General features: G+C 43.9%; 1 protein-coding gene across 1 annotated transcript in view; it reads left to right on the plus strand.

Annotated features, from left to right (window-relative positions):
* rasa4 (RAS p21 protein activator 4) overlaps nucleotides 1-16,594 on the plus strand; it is a 243,581-nt gene that overhangs the window by 166,242 nt on the left and 60,745 nt on the right. The window contains exons 7-8 of the mRNA XM_078548425.1: nucleotides 8,710-8,844; nucleotides 13,295-13,386. Coding sequence (XP_078404551.1) covers nucleotides 8,710-8,844; nucleotides 13,295-13,386 — 227 coding nt within the window. The remainder of the gene's footprint in view (nucleotides 1-8,709; nucleotides 8,845-13,294; nucleotides 13,387-16,594) is intronic.

A 16,594-nucleotide genomic window follows, 5' to 3' on the forward strand; every position in this document is an offset into this window, starting at 1 on the left:
GCGGCACGGACCTGATCGGGGGTCCCTAACGGGGCGGGGGGGGTGGGGGGGGGGGGTGGAAGGGGGGGGAATTCTACCCCAAGTGTCTATTGCAAACTTCACTATATTGAAAAAAAATCTTATTCTTAAAAACCTATTTAGTAGATTTACATTCCTCCGACTAAATGAAGCCTTATAACAACAAGCACATCATTCTAGTGCACAATTTCTTATAACAGCAAGCATTGGAATTCATAGTCCCACATCAAAGAGTCAATAACCACTTGTAACTGTCAATCAAACTGTAAACTTACTGTGATAATGGATGGTTGTGAAATCAGCCATGCAGCAGTAATCCAGCAATGGAAACCTTCAGGCTTATGTCAACAGAGTGAAATAGCAAGCAATCTTTTTTTTAACACTCCAGACATTTTTTTTCAAGGATTTGAAGGGCAGGACTTTTAAGTGCCTTGACTGCTTGCTTCCTTTGACAGATCCTTTTGACAGGTGCTTCTGATCATTTTGATAGGCCCCTTTGACAGGTGCTTCTAACAATTTTGACAGTTCATTTTGATAGATCTGTTGATAGTTCCAATGAGCTAGACAGTAATAAGTTTCTGCACTTCCTATGTGCATTTATGCCTGCTTTTAACAATTCCAAAAGGCACCTGACCTACACTAAAGGGCATCTGATCTCCCCCAAAGGTGTCCCTGATCTCTATCCTCTTCAAAGGGGTACACTAGCTATTCAAACAAATCTGTAAAGTTCAGACTTGCTCTTACTTGGTCTAATCACAACACTTCAGGTTTCATACCCCTGGCCTACCGAAAGACCACTTCAGTGGAGGCAGGTTGTTAATCCTTCCACGTTTCTCTGCTATTCCCCAAAGTGGGAGGAAGGAAAAAAAAATGTGAAGATATGAAACAAACAAGCAGCTCTTTGCTGTGCCCTGTCCTGCCTTCTACCTGGCTTCTGAGTTTACCATTCAAAACCAGATGTCATCCATTATGACAAGATTAACTGGGATCTGTTGAGGATTAACAATAATTGATTTGAAGCACTCGCGCAAAACCCTATATTTTTATTCATCTGTTAGAGGATGGGTTTTCCGTGATAAAAAGCAACATCCATTCCTCAATATCAATAAGGGTCTTGAAATGTTGAGGTCAAATGTTCATAGATGTAGTAAGTATTTTGTACATGCAATATATCTAAAATAGTATTTACTACCACTCCCCAGGCAATGTAAATTTCAGAAAGCCTATAATTCATGCCAAGGTTATGAGTCCTCTTCCCAGCTCCTTTCTATTTCTTCTCAGAACATACCCTGAAGTTACAGCAGCCCCAATTTTAACCTAACTCACCTGATAAGAACAGGACTGCTTCTGAAGAAAGCCCCATTTTACACACCATCCAAATTTACTCTGCATTGACATCGGTGGAACAAATATTCGGGTGGGGTGTAAGGTGGGCATCCAACCTGGAAGCTCCTTTTCCCTGTCACGTGAGTTAGGCTAAAATGTTGGTAGTGTACTCCCTGACTGACTGTGAGCAATGCCAGGTGAGATTTAACAACTTACATTTATATTAGGTCTTTAATGTAGAGGAATATAGGTCACTTCTTCGAAAATCAGACAGAAATAGATGCTGAGCCAATGAAGGAAAATGTGGAGGGATTGCTAAAAGTTTGGTCAGATTGAGGGACTCAAAGATAGATGGAGAAGCTTAGGCTGGGAATTCAAGTATTTAGAGTCTAGACAGCTGAAAGCACAACTGTCAATAGTACGATGATGATAGTTGGGGATTTACAACAGGCCAGTGTCAGAAGCACAGAGAGCTCTCAGAAGGTTGTAGGGATGGGGACAGTTACAGACATGTGGCGGGGCAAGGCAATGGAAGAAATTAAACACGAGGATAAGAGTCTTAAATTTGAGACATTAGTAAACATACAGAAATCTACTTCTTCTGTTTTGTTTGCAAACCACTTTTGCCATTTTAGAACCACATTTGTTGATTCAGTCTGAGCAATGGGTCGTAAGATCCAGCAATTTACAGTAGTTATTAAAATGGCAATCTTGAGTTTCAAGCTTGTTTTATTAATTAGGTAAAATAACTCTCATGGCTCTAATCTCATTTGTATAATTGTGCAAAACTCCAGGGACAAACTTGATAGGAGACCTGTTTAGAGGTGGTACTAATAAATAAGTGTTAAGCAGATACCAGAGTTTGCCTGCAGTCTATCTAAGAATCAAGCCCCATGCCTAGAGTCCAAGGTAGAAGAATATACCTCAGAACATGGTGGCAGCCATGGATACTTCAATGTAAAAAACACATTGGTGTTATCGAAGGAACTATAGAGCGAAGAAACCTTTGAAAGAAGCTAGAAAAAAATTTTGGTGAAAGAAGGAGGCACATTGGAGAAAGATAATGATGACTGTACCTAGGGAGCTGTCCCTGCTCACCCCCCACCTATTTGGCTGCCTCGAGGGCCCACAAAGAGGCCAGCAGTGGGAGTTATGGAAATGCCATTTTCTCCGGTATGAAGCAGCATCAGGTCTTCATGGTAAGAAGCTAAAGATTCAAGTTAGTTCCCTTCTTTATACATTAGGTCCAGTGGCAGATGACGTTCTCATAAGGCAAAGGGTGCAGCAGTCCACTGCGGACTTTGGGTCCATTTTTAAAGTCTTTGACACCTATTTTAGCCCAAAGCAAAACTTAGTAATTGAACGAGCACGGTTTAACCAGTGCTTGCAATGACCTGGGGAATCAATTGAATTATTTCTAACTGACCTGTGTCACCCAGCTAGTTCTTGTGGATACAGGGTGCTGAAGGGTGAGCTAATCCATGATCGAATAGTCGTGGGCGTCTGCGATGAGAATCATTCCAACTTTCTGCATACCAAGGATGATCTTACTTTGGATCAAGCAGTTCAGTATGCAAGGCAGGCTGAAATTAGAGCATTTAACTGGGCTATCATTTGAGGCAACATTGAGGCTTCACAAGACTCCGTAGATTGGGTAAGCCCACGGCAGTAGCCGCGCCCATTAGAAATCGTACAAACCAAGCGAAAGGGCAGGAGTCGCCACGCTGGCAGCCATTTTGAGATGCTTCCATTGTGGCATGAAAACCCAGCATAGATGCCAAGGTTGCCCAACAGGGGGCACATTATGCTTCCAGTGCGGCAAAACTGGGCATTTCGAGCATTTCTACAAATCCAGTAATTTTAATCAAAGTCAAAGACCAGAAAGTATTTATGAAACACATTCCTTCTAAGAAACGGAAAGTCAAGAAAAAGACAAAATTACAGAGTTCCCAGGGGAAGTTGATAGTCTTAAATTCAGACTATTGGTCAGTTACAATCTAAGTTCAAGACTTCGATAGTACTTTTAAAATTGATACTGGAGCTGTTGTTAACATATTAGCAGATGACTTCGACTGGCTTCGGCCAATGACCTTTCATTGATCAGACATCAAGCTACAAGGTCCAGATGTCATAGACCTTCCAATCAAAGGCAGGATTATTGCTCCTCTTAACTATAAGGGGTGACAGATCATCGATTTTTCTCTATGCTCTTCACAATCAACGTACACCCTTGTTGAGTGGTGATGTTGGCAGACTCCTAGGAATCTGAGACAAACCACGTGATGCTCATCATTTGATGGCTCACTGGCCAGAATTTTCTGGCTCCACCCACCACTAGGATCATCTGCCGAAAGTCAATGGTTTTATAGTTGGCCCAACACATCCCCTGCGGCAGCCCCACCACAGTGGGGCTGGAGAATCCTGGCCACTGTCTTTCATGCAACAATCTCCAACCTTTTGTTTAGAAGCAGTGAAATTCAGTCTTCAAAAGCTGAGGAAGCTTATACGCTCATCAGTAAGTTCCTTTCTTTCACAGAGACACCATCCACTAGACCTAGGGCAGAGACTGAAGTTATGAATCTCTCAGTTCTTCACAGAGTAAGGCCAGAGGTGGAGGAAACAGAAGACACTGCAGCAGATGGCTTCCATCCCCATGAAGACCTGCTGAACTGAATTGGCTCTTCCTAAAGACTGATGAGGAAGAATCCCTTGCAGCACCGAGTGATCTGTTGGAGGTTGAAGTCTTAGAGAATGATTCATCTTTCCCAATGATGGGTGCACCTTATGAAGTCTCTGTTATCTTTTGAGATGATTCTGTGTTTTTAGTAGCTAAGCAGCATTCAGATCTCGGTTCCACTGAATCTACTGAGGTATTGCCTACTTTATCTCCTGTTGTTCATGAAGAGTCTTCCAGAGAGGGCTCCTTGCCTGAGTCCAGGTCAGGGTCCATAGAGGATCACACTGCTAAAGAGCTGGTACCTTCCAAGGGGAAAGTCAATTGCCATACTTCAGTCCCAGTTGAAAGTCTTCTTCTTTCCATGGCTGGGGTCAGCACAGAAGCTGCAGCAGAATCTTTAGCACTTCTGATGTTGCAGAATCCTGTACAGCAATCTTGTCACAGAGTTGATTGTCTACAGGAACTTTGTCTCATTACAGAAGATGAGGCTATCTTGTCTCCATCTCCTCAGCAATTCTTCCCATTGCCCATAGTGGAGCAACCTCATACACAGAGAGACTTGTGGCCCTCTTACCAAGGCCTACAGAAAGTAGACGGTCCTCCCGAAATATCATTGGGAAATCATCTCTTCTTCTTTTCCTGACAGTCTTACAGGAAGTTGGTTGTTTTTTTCCTTCATTGTCTAAGTTCATTGAAATCTCAGATCTTCAATGCCTTTTCAGTCTTTGATGCAACAGTCGGTGACAGTCTTCCCTGGAGTTGAAAATCATTCCTCTTCCTAAGCTTCTTTCCAGAGTCCTTTCAGAGAGCAACACATTCCTCAGAGTGTCCTGAGTTCTTCTCTTCTAGTCCCAGAGTGTCCAAAGGTTCACTCTCTTCTTCCTCTTTGGATCAGTCTTTTGTTAAAAGCCTTCATTGTCCTTGCAATTCAGTCATCCTCAAACATACCCTCTGCTTCCCAGCAATGCAGACAGCAAGAGCGCTGAGTTGTTGCCCTATTCTGCAGATGATGATGTCCTATCAGTTGCAGAAGAAAACCCTCAAGTCTCCAAGACGTCTTCCCTAAGGGCCAAGAATACTGAGGGAGATTGAATCCCACAGTGACTTGAGGAGGGGAAGAGTTGGGAGTTGGCTAGAATCTGTAGTTGTAAAAATGGAGTTACAGAAATGCAATGTAAATAGTTGAAGACGTAGGGCTGAATTCTCCGGTCGGAGCAGAGGCGGGGCCTGCTTGCCAACGTGTAAAATGACGCGTGGTGACCTCGGCGGGGGTCCCGATGTCACCGCATATCATTTAGACTTCCAGTTCGGCGGGCGTGCAGCTGAGTTGGCTGCACGCCCACCGAACTGCCAAAGACCTATTAAGGCCTGTTAAAAACTAAATTAAGCAATTAAATGAGCTGCCCGTCCAACCTTAAGGTTGGTGGGCAGGCGAAAAGGCCAGGCGGCCTTCGCATTTTTCATGAAACCTCATCCATGGGTGGGATGAGGTTTCATGAAGTGTTTAATGCCTCAGGGAGATTTCGGCACTCTTTCACGCGCATGCCCGGACTCAAGGAATCCTTCCCCCCACCCACACAGGGAGCGCTCAGCGCTTCTGGGCGGGCCTTAATTGGCCCACCCACGTAAAATGGCGGCGCGGACCTGATCGGGGACACTGATTGGATTCACACCCGCCCCTGCGTGCCCCCGCGCACACACCCCACCCCCACCCCCCCCAACCCCCCCGATGGGTGGAATATTTTTCCCATAGTTTCATGTTGTTATTAAAAAGTAGGATAGTATACTTGGCGGGGGGGAGATGTATTATAAAAGGGTTAACAGATGGACTATGCTAATGTATAACGTAGATGATGATATATTACTGACATTAGCCAGTCATGTGTTAAACTCGAGAGGGGGAGAGAGAGATAGAAAGAGGTTGGAATGATGCCTAGGAGCAACGTGCCTACTCTGTAACCTGTTTAGAAGTAGTACTAATAACCAAGTGTTAAGCAGACACTAGAGTATGTTTACAGTCTGTCTAAGTACCAAGTCCCACACCTTGAGTCCAAGGTAGAAGAACACACAGTAACCTCTGTCATGGCTGGTAGATTTAGTGGGTTCAAACCTGGCAGGAACTATGATTGCCAACTCTGAGTGGACGTGCTCCTGAAGGCCTCATCACATGATTTCCTACCTCCAATCATGCTGCCTTTCCCAGACACACGTCTCCTGTATTTTTATAACTAATAAGCAAACACTTTCAAAGAAAATGCCCCAGTGATGTTTACTTCTGGGTGTTGCTCACCACAGTGTCAATGAAATGAATCTATGACTCCAGGATAATCCTGGAGGATTGGCAGTGCTAGCAGGAATCTGGCAGCTCTGATTTCTGTTGAATTTCCCCTTCACTGTCAGGGCTGATGGCCTGAAGGTGCTGGGGATATGGTTCGGAGGGACCAGGGCATGCGTTAGAAACTGGAAGGAGCGAGTGTCTATGGTGAAAAAGAAACTGGGCATGTGGGAGCGACGCTTCCTCTCCAGTGCGGGTAAGAACCTGGTCATCAGGTGTGAGGCACTCTCGCTGTTGCTGTATGTGGCTCAGGTCTGGCCCATTCCACACTCCTGCGTGGTGGCGATCACTCGAGCCATCTTCCGCTTTATCTGGAGGTCAAAAATGGATTCTGTCCGCAGGGACGCGATGTACAAGCCTCTAGATAAAGGGGGAAAAAGCGTGCCCAACATCGCCCTCATACTGATGGCCACCTTTGTGTGTGGCTGCATCAAGCGGTGCGTAGACCCTCAGTACGCAAACACCAAGTGTCACTATGTGCTGAGGTTCTACCTGTCCCCGGTGTTGCGAAGGATGGGTCTGGCCACGCTGCCGCGGAACGCTCCAAGTAGTTGGACCGTGCCGTACCACCTGTCACTCGTGGAAAAGTTTATGCAGAAAAACACCTTTGACCACAAGTCCATCAGGCAGTGGTCAGCACGTAACGTCCTAGAGGCCCTGAGGGAAAAGGAGAGTGTGGATCCTGTGGGATGGTTCCCCGAGCAGACTGTCAAAGTCATTTGGCAGAATGCCTCATCGCCAGAACTTTCCAACAAGCACCAAGACGTGGCTTGGCTGGTGGTGAGAAAGGCCCTCCCTGTCAGATCCTTCCTACACGCCAGGAGTCTCACCCCCTCTGCACGTTGCCCTCGAGGTGGCTGTGGTGGGGAAGAGACCGTTGTTCACCTCCTTGTGGATTGTGCCTTTGCAAAGAAGGTCTGGAGAGAGATGCAGTGGTTGCTGCCGAGGTTCATCCCGAGCAGTTCTGTGACACAGGACTCTGTGCTCTACGGGCTGTTCCCAGGGACACACACCGAGACAAACATCAACTGCAGCTGGAGGATCATCAACTCGGTGAAAGACGCGCTTTGGTCTGCCCGAAACTTGTTGGTCTTCCAGCACAAAGAGTTGTCCCCAACCGAGTGTTGCGGACTGGCACAATCCAAAGTCCAGGACTACGTGCTGAGGGACGCACTAAAGCTTGGGGCAGCTGCCGCAAAGGCGCAATGGGGAAGGGTCGCTGTCTAAGACCTTTCTGCCACAGTGCATCGAGGGACTGGGAACTGTTTAGAGCCCCTCGGGCTGTACAGCTCAAAATGAAAGGCTGTAAATGATTGTAACATTGTTTGCACTGATGCACCTGGTGATACATTTTGTAAAAGTTGAACCGGATTGTACCCTTGTAATGGTGTTTTTGAAATGGTTTAGAATGTGATTGAAGATATTTTATGAATAAAGTATATTTTTGCAAAAAAAAGAATTTCCCAACCACTACCAGCCTATCAAGATCCAAGTTTTGTAACTTTAAAAAATGAAATATTTTACAATACCAGGCTGTGCAGACAGCCCCATTGGGTTGGTCATCCTTCCATTGTAAACGATGATAGTGCAAATTAATGTGCCAATGCTAGAATTTCTGGGGCAAGCTATGTTTTTTCTAAGATTTTAACTTTTGTATTTTGAGGGATGCTTTTGCTTTCCTTAAGATAAAGAACTTCAGTACCAGAGCAATGAAACACTGCCAATGTAGGCTTTGCCCCCTTACTGTGATTTAACTCCCTATTGAACATTACCCATTGAACCAATATTAAGTAACTGCATTTCCCACACCGGCCACCTTTGTGAGACTGCTAATTCACTGCGTTCTCTGCTGAATCGAATTGTTTTGTGCTGTGAATTCCTATTGACTAGCAACCAGGTTGGAGATCTGCAAACTCATTTCATTTAGCAATCAGTGCAGATTTTCATTTGGTCAGCCTGGCTTGATTGAAATTTGTTTTCTTTTCACCTAAGAAGAATTTTCTAATCTGCTGAGCACTAGGCAAATTTCAGGAGACTCCATTATGGCACCAAGTCTCGCTAAAGGTAGGCACAGCCCAGAAAATCGGGTCAGTATCCTTGTAGTGCTGTCTCTGACTTATACTTGCATCTAGCAAGGCTCCACACAACCTCAGATAAATTATTCCTTCCACGTCCTTTAGTTACTGATTGAGAGCACATCTAGTAACATATTGTAGTAAATATCAGCTTGATTATCATTATTGCTTGTTGACTTTGCTGCGTTCAACACATTTAATACTAGGATAGGCGGCAGTGGGTGAATGTTGTGGGTGGATCAAGTAAAAGCTCTTCATACTGAATTCTCTTGATGTAGGTTGTGAAAAAGTCCTGTTACCCCCGCTGGAATGAGGTGTTTGAATTTGTCCTGGATGACACAGGATCGGAGAACACACTACACGTGGAGGTGTGGGACTGGGACCTAGTCAGCAAAAATGATTTCCTGGGAAAGGTAGGTAATACCTTTTGGTTGATTTTATTGAGTAAGGACACAAATAACAATCAAGATGCATTTACTTCTGGCTCCCTGCTTTAGGGGGAATGACATCAGGAGCTGTTTTCTCTATAGGCATGCTAGGCCTTGTTGTGGAATGCAGAAACACAGAGTCCAAATGCAGAGGTTGACAATCCACCTCAACTTCAAACAGCCACCGCCTTTAACTCAGTGGCATGTACCTCTAAGTCACTAGTCCTGTTGATTCCTCAAACTTCAGCTTATTTACATTTCAGGAGGTCAACCAAAGAAGAACAATATTTCTTTTGCTGTGATCCCTGTGGAGACCACCAAACTAAAAGAACCAAATTTACCGAACAACACCGCCACAAAAAAAAAATGAACATGATTTCACTTTCTATAACTTTTACTTTAATAATCAAGCCAAAATTAACATAAGCTAAACATGAATTAATAGGCAAATTGCAGTCAGTATGAATTATAAATTACACAGTTACTGGCAGATGCAACGAAAGATTGACCTCATAGTTTTGCTAGGCAGGCCTTAGCACACATTTATTGCTAATTCCAGCCACATAGTCCTTCAAAACTCTGCAATTCCTCAGGCCAAATTCCAGCTTTTCTTTGGGGGTTTAGCCACCAAGTCCAAGCTGACAGCAGCATTACTCTGCCCGAGTTCCACGGTTATGGTTTTCACCAAAAGGTACACTTTTCCAGATCCCTCTCCGTTCTGCTCCCGGATCTAGCTTTCTTCCTCTTCTTTTCCAGCTGTGCCATGGCCACCTTCTCCAGGGGACTGGTCACATTGCACTCCAGGTCACATGGTCACACCCTTTTGACTAGCTTGGACTATTAGAGATCATGAAATATTTCTATTGCTTTTTATTGATGGCTCGTCAGGCTGCACATGGGCCGTGAGGTTTAGGGATGCTGCAAATGCTTTGCTGGCCACACTGCATGCCGAATGTTGTCATTTTTGTCACTGTCGTTCTGTGGCAGTTGGTCCACTCTGGCCTTAGATCACAGAAATCACTTACTGCTACTCTTAGAAAATATTTTTCAATATATTTTTCATATTAAAAAGCCTTTCCAATTTCTTTTGGATTGCAACAGAAATTTAAATTAAAAAGCACACGAATTGTAATGAAATGTCCCATGGTGCTTCACAGAAGCATTATAAAACAAAATATGGCACTGAGTCACATAAGGACTCAGGGAAACTAAATGCTCCCGCACAAGCCAAACCAAATCAGACTCAGCTGCACTCCTCCCTACAACACTGTTACCCTTTAGCAGTATCTCATGCCCGTGAGCATAACTTATTCTGCCTTCCTATCCATTCTAAGCACCTCTTGGAAACTTGACCAAAACAAACCTGGCGGCTTTCCCCTGGGTTAAACATATGAAGCTCCTTCACGCTTTATCTGCCTGTATTCCTATAGTGAAGAAGGACCTCAAGTATGTATGGAACAGTATTCGGCCTATCAAGAATGTTCCTTCCACAAACCCATTGTAATTACCTTATAATGGGTCTTATCGCCTGAGGAGAAATGTTATGGTTAAAATCCCAAAATAAAGAACATTTCCTGGATATCCAGCCATTTTCAGATTTCCCTCCTTCCAAATTGTACTGCCTACGCAGGAATTGCTTCAGACCTTCCCTGGGCCCCAATGTCCCAGTGGGCCTTCACATTCCATTGAGCATTTGACCTTTTTGGTCTGTATCAACATAAGAAAGCTACAAATTATGGGGCAGCACAAGGAACCGATAAAGATGGAAGGAATATAAGATTAAGCCTTACCCCTGAACCACATACAATGAGAGTGCACCCCCCTCCCCCCCCTCCAAGTATTGGACCTGTAGAAACCCTGGAGAGAGGAAAAAAGAAGACAAAAAATAGAATGAGGCAACAAAATTAATGGAAAGAGAGAGAAATAAATGAAAGAGAAATTGAAAGGAAATGATCTTTGTTCTTTCAAGGGACTGGACACCTTAAGCAGAGCCTCATTGGATAGGAGTATGGGCCACAGAATTGGTCCTCTAACTGTAGGGGTCCAATCTGTAACTCACAGACCTGCGGATCGAGATTCTCGCTGTGTCAGAAGATGTCCTTTAATTTGGGAACAGAATCTTTGTTTTCAGCTCCTTTAAACCATGAGAGTATAAATTAAAAAACTTGCATTTATAAAGCACCTTTCACAACCTCGGGACATGCCAGAGCACTTAATAGCCAATTAAGTATTTTTGAAGTTTAGTCACTGTTGTAATGCAGGGAACTATTATCCAGAGAGCACCTGAGTTGAGATTTACAGCAATAGTTACTGTACACAAATACAAAGATTGGTAAAAAGAAACCCACAAATTGCAGAAATCTCAAACAAAATGGTAGGAACACACGGCGGACTCATCAGTATCTGAAGGTGGTAAATAGATTAATGGATTAAATGTGACCTTCATCAGTATTTAACTTATTCAGATAATTGAATGCAAGCATTCACTCATAAACTTAGCATATGGTGACTCATAAGGGTGTGATTGGCAGAATTTATAATGCGATCATTAATGGTTTTTATAATGAAACACAGAATTGTTACAGTGCAGAAGGAGGCCATTCGGTCCATCATGCCTACACTGGCTCTCTGAATGAGCATTTCATCTAGTGCGTAATAGGAATAGTGCATATTTTGTTCTAACTACAGGATGTACTGTAATGAGAGAATCAGACAAAGTTCATTAATATTAAGACAACTCAAAGGATGATTAGATCACAGGAATCACTTACTGCATTCCAAGAAAATATTTTTCAATATATTTGCCATATAAAAAGCTTTTCCAATTTGTTTTGGATTACAACAGCAATTTATATTTATATAGCACAATTAATGTGATAAAATGTCCCGTGGTGCTTCACAGGAGCATTATAAAACAAAATATGGCACTGAGCCACAGAAGGAGATATAAGGTCTGATGACCAAAAGCTTGGTCAAAATGGTAGGTTTTAAGGAGTGTCTGAAAGGAGAAGAGCAAGGTGGAGAGGTGTAGGGAAGGTATTCTAGAGCTTAGGGTCTTGGCAACTGAAGGGATGACCACCTATGGTGAAGCAATTAAACTCAGGGATGCTCAAGAGGCCAGAATTAGATGAGTGTAGATATTGTGGAGGGTTGTGCAGCTGGAACAGATTACAGAGATAGGGAGGGTCAAGGCCATGGAGGCATTGAAAACAAGGATGAGAATTTTAAAATGAAGGTATTGCTTGACCAGGAGCCAGTGTAGATCAGTTGACCACGGGTGTTAGGTGAACAGGGCTTCCTGTGAGTTAAGACATGGATGGCGGAGTTTTAGATGGCCTCAAGTTTACGGATGGTAGAATGTGGAAAACCAGCCAGGAATGCTTCAGTCTTCCCAATATTTAACTAGAGGAAGTTTCTGCTCCAGCAGTGAATGTCAGATAAGCAGTCTGATAATTTAGAAACAGTGGAGGAGTTGAAAGAGGTGGTAGTTGGATAGAGCTGGTGTCATCAGCATACATGTGAAAACTAACACTCTACTTTCGAATGTTGCCGAGGGGCAGCTTGTAGGTGAGAAGTAGTAGGGGTACAAGAATATATCTTTGAGTGATACCAGAGGTACAGTGCAGGAGGAGGAAGAGAAGCCATTGTAAGTGATGTTCTGGATACGATTAGATAGGTAAGAATAGAATCAGGTGAGAGCAGTCTTATCCAGCTATATGATGGTAGGGGCATTGGAAGAGGATGGTGTGGTCATCATGTCAAAGACTGCATAAAGATTGAGATGGATGAGAAGGGAAAGTTTACCGTTGTCATTGTCACATAGAATGTCAATTGTGACTTTGATAAGAGCTGTTATGGTACTTTGGTGGAGGAGGAAACCTGATAGGAGGGATTCAAAATGGATTGAAACAGTACAGTGGGTGGAAATTGTTTTTTGATCCTGCCTGAATCTGTGAGGTAAAATGAGAGAGAAAATAGCCATGTTTGCACTGTATAGCTTTAATCATGAAAGACCGGAATCTCTACTCCACAGTGACATCAGCAGTTAAAGACGCGTGTTTCCTTTTTCATTCTTGGGTTGTGACCATTACTGGCAAGACCAACATTTATCACCTCCTGAATTTCCCTTACCACACAATGGAGTGATAGGACAGCCCAGAGTCAATTACTTTGATGTGGGACAGGAATCATGCATAGACCAAACCAGTTAAAGTTTCCTTTCCTAAAAGACATATGTGAAGCATTTGGGTCAGCTTCCAGATGTTTTAAACCAAATTTAAATTCTCAAATTGCTGAGGTGGAATTTACCTTGCCAACTGGGGCCTTAGGAAGGTGTAAGCCCTTCCTAGCTGTTCTAAATGGAAGAGCTGTAGCTTAAGGATCACTGTGGACTGCGACTAGGATTTCATCATCTGTTGTTTCTTCTGCTCTCAAGGTGGCATTCAACATCAACAAGCTCCTGACGATTCAACAGAAAGAAGGCTGGTTCATGCTGCTCCCTGATAAGGCACGAAGGAGTGAGACTGAGTGAGTCTTTTCTTAACACCCTCTTACCTTCCTTACTGCAGAATAGGAAGAAGGAAAGAACTTGCATTTGTTTAACGCCTTTTGTAATCTCAGACATCCCAAAGCACTTTACAACCAATGAAGTACTTTTGATATGTAGTCACCATTGTGATTCAAGAAGCACAGCAACCAATTTGCACACAGCAAGTTCCTTCAAACAGCAATGTGACATTGGCCAGATAAACTGTTTCCACTGATATTGGTTGAGGGAAAAACATTGGCCAGGACACCAGGGAGAACTATTCTGCTCTTCTTTGACTAATGTCATGGGATCTTTTCCATTCCTCTGAGATGTTTAGTGTCTCAGCTGAAAGGCAGCACCTCTGGCAGTGCAGCACTGGAGTGTTAGCCCAGATTTTGGGCTCAAGTTTCAGGAGCGGGCCTTGAACCCATAACCTTTCACCTCTGAGGCAAAAGTCCTACCATTGAGGTAGGACTCTTGCTGTACAAGCACACTGGTACGACATGAGAAACCATGCAAATCTGAGAATTACTCAGATATGCTTCAGTGCAATGGTATATACCCAGGTGCATCACACAGTGGCTGTCACAGATACACTTGCATGCACTTCAATGATTTACCAACACTGTCAAAGTGATGCTGACAGAGCAGATTTAAGACCAAATCCAAGAGCCTGCAGAAAACCACAAGTCAATGGGATAGCTGCCAGAATTGGACCATTGTGAATAGTGAAACTGAGCTAGGAAGAAAATAGAATGGTTGCCAGAATGTAGTGGAGCTTCTCTTTACTTTTATCCAGTGAGTCACACCAAAAATTAATATTTTTGTTCTCAAGTCTTTTGAGACTTGGGCGTAGATTTTAAGTATCGTGCGTCCGACTAGTGGATTGAATGGGCTGGCCGTCCATTAGCACCAGCAGGAGGCCCAGCCCATATCCAGGGCCTCATTAGCCTACAGGGTTCTCGCTAGAGCTGGGTCAGTTCAATATTGGGAGACCTGGGGGCCGAACCAGCCAGAGAAAAGTAGGACGGGGTGGGGTAAGGTTGGGGGGGGTGGGGGGTGCGGGGGCGGAGGGAGACTCAGGGCAGCTGATGTCCACATTATCCTTACAGATTCTACGAGAACATTTCCCTTCCTTCTGGCCACACAAAGATACTTTTAGCAGTTGCCTTCTGCCAATCTGCCAGGATTCATTGCATGTGGTGACCACGGCATCCACTCTCCTCACAAGGCCGCTGAAGAGGCCTGTCTGCACCACAGGGCCCCAAGCCACAAACATTCTTCTGAACTCTAGAGAATATAAGCCCAAGTTACTCAGTCTTTCATAACAGGACAACACCCTCACCCCAGGGACCAATCCAGTGAACCTTTGTTGTACCGCCTCCAATGCGAGCATACCCTTTCTCAAACGTGGAGACCAGAAGTGCACACAGCGCTCCAGATGTGCCCTCACTAAAATCCTGTACAATTAGAGCAGGGAGCATTGAGACAGTTAAGTTTGCCTAAATCACAGCTAATATTATCTCCTGGAACTTGCTTGATTATCAGGTGAAACCCGATAACAGGTTATTATTACAGGAATGTGAGGAGGGCCCCAGTAACAAATTCTCATAGAGATTCTAATACCACAGTGTGGCATGTGCGAATACCTTGGCTCATAGAAACAGTAATAAGCCATTCAGCCCCTTGAGCCTGTTCTGCTTTGCAATTAAATGATGGCTGATCTGTAGCTCAACTCTATTCACCTGCTTTGCTACCATATTCCTTAGCTGACAAAAATCTATCAAACCTTCTCATCATCTTTAACATCTCAAATTAAATCACCCCTTAATCTTCTATATTCAAGGGAATACCAGCCAAGTCCATACAACCTGCCCTCATAATTTAACCCTTGTAGCCCCGGCATTGTTCTGTTAGTATCTGACTCCACCCCCTCCAAGGGTAATATATTCTTCCTGAGGCGCAGTGCCCAGGGCAGCATTCAGTACCCCAGATGCAGTATCACCAAAGCTTTATACAGCAGTGGAACTTGCTCAAACAAGAGGTTTTCAATAACAGAATGTGTTACATGATTTAAAGCTCGTTGGTGAGTGTATATCAGAGTCAAATCAGCTCCTTGGTTTTTAAAATGTGTGTGAGTTTTTTGTATATTCTCAATTTTAAGATTGTTGCACATATGCTGTGCATTTTAATGTAACTCAATAAAATGATAACGGGGAAATGGAAGGTTATAAAAGGTAAGGAGAGAAAGGAGTTGTAGAATTTCGGACTGTAACGGTGCGATTACGTCTGTTAAATGACTGCTTCACGAGAAACAAAGGGTTTTATTTTTACTCTGACCAAATCAAATCCAGCCTATGGATAGCAGTGACGTGCTGGAGACTTTGAGTATCAGCCATTGCCTCACAATGTTGTTGCGTGTGTCATAGATGATGCATTCTATACAATGCTTCAGTGACAGTCATCAAGTGGTGAGTCATCTCACTTCAGCTATTGAGCCATCTACCCAAATTACACTATAAAACAAGCTTCAAAGTGTGGCTCTGATGGACCCATCTCTGGGATTTGCCCGCATTTCAAAAGAAAGTGCAAATTTAATCTCTTAGTCATACCTGCACGGTGTCATTTTGAGAGGCTTTTTATGCTTAAATTTAATATGACATTTTCCCTTTAATTGCCTCCTATGATTTCAGTCATCTTCCAACCTTCTCTCCTCCCCCGCCACTTCGACTTTTGCCCTGAATTAGACACCAGTCACCAGACAGGAAGACAAGCAAGTCTTTTGAACTGTGTAGTAGGGATGATGCAAGGCAGCAGCCTGGCTGTGCCTCCCCATAGGAGGGTGTACATGATCTCCACTTCTGCTCAAATTTGTGCTCATTAACGTGAGTGACTACACTGGGAAGTAGAAGATTTCTACCATCCAGCCCCCGCGCCAAAATTGGGTGCAGATGTTAAATGCAAACCCCTACTCTGCTCCAATTTTAAAAAATAAATCATATCAAAAGACCACTTGGTCGCACACCTTATTACTGTCTCAGTCCAAGCATGGACTGATGACCTGAATTCCAGAGGTGAGGTAGGAGTGACATCAAGGCAACATTTGACCACGTGTGGCACCAAGGAGCTCTAGTGAAGCTGAAGTCAGTGGGAATCAGGAGAAAAGTTGTCTACTAGCTGGAGTCATGCCCAGCACAAAGGGAGATG

Source organism: Cetorhinus maximus, chromosome 9 (genome assembly GCF_964194155.1).
Source record: "Cetorhinus maximus chromosome 9, sCetMax3.hap1.1, whole genome shotgun sequence".
In the NCBI taxonomy this organism is placed as follows: Eukaryota; Metazoa; Chordata; class Chondrichthyes; order Lamniformes; family Cetorhinidae; genus Cetorhinus; species Cetorhinus maximus.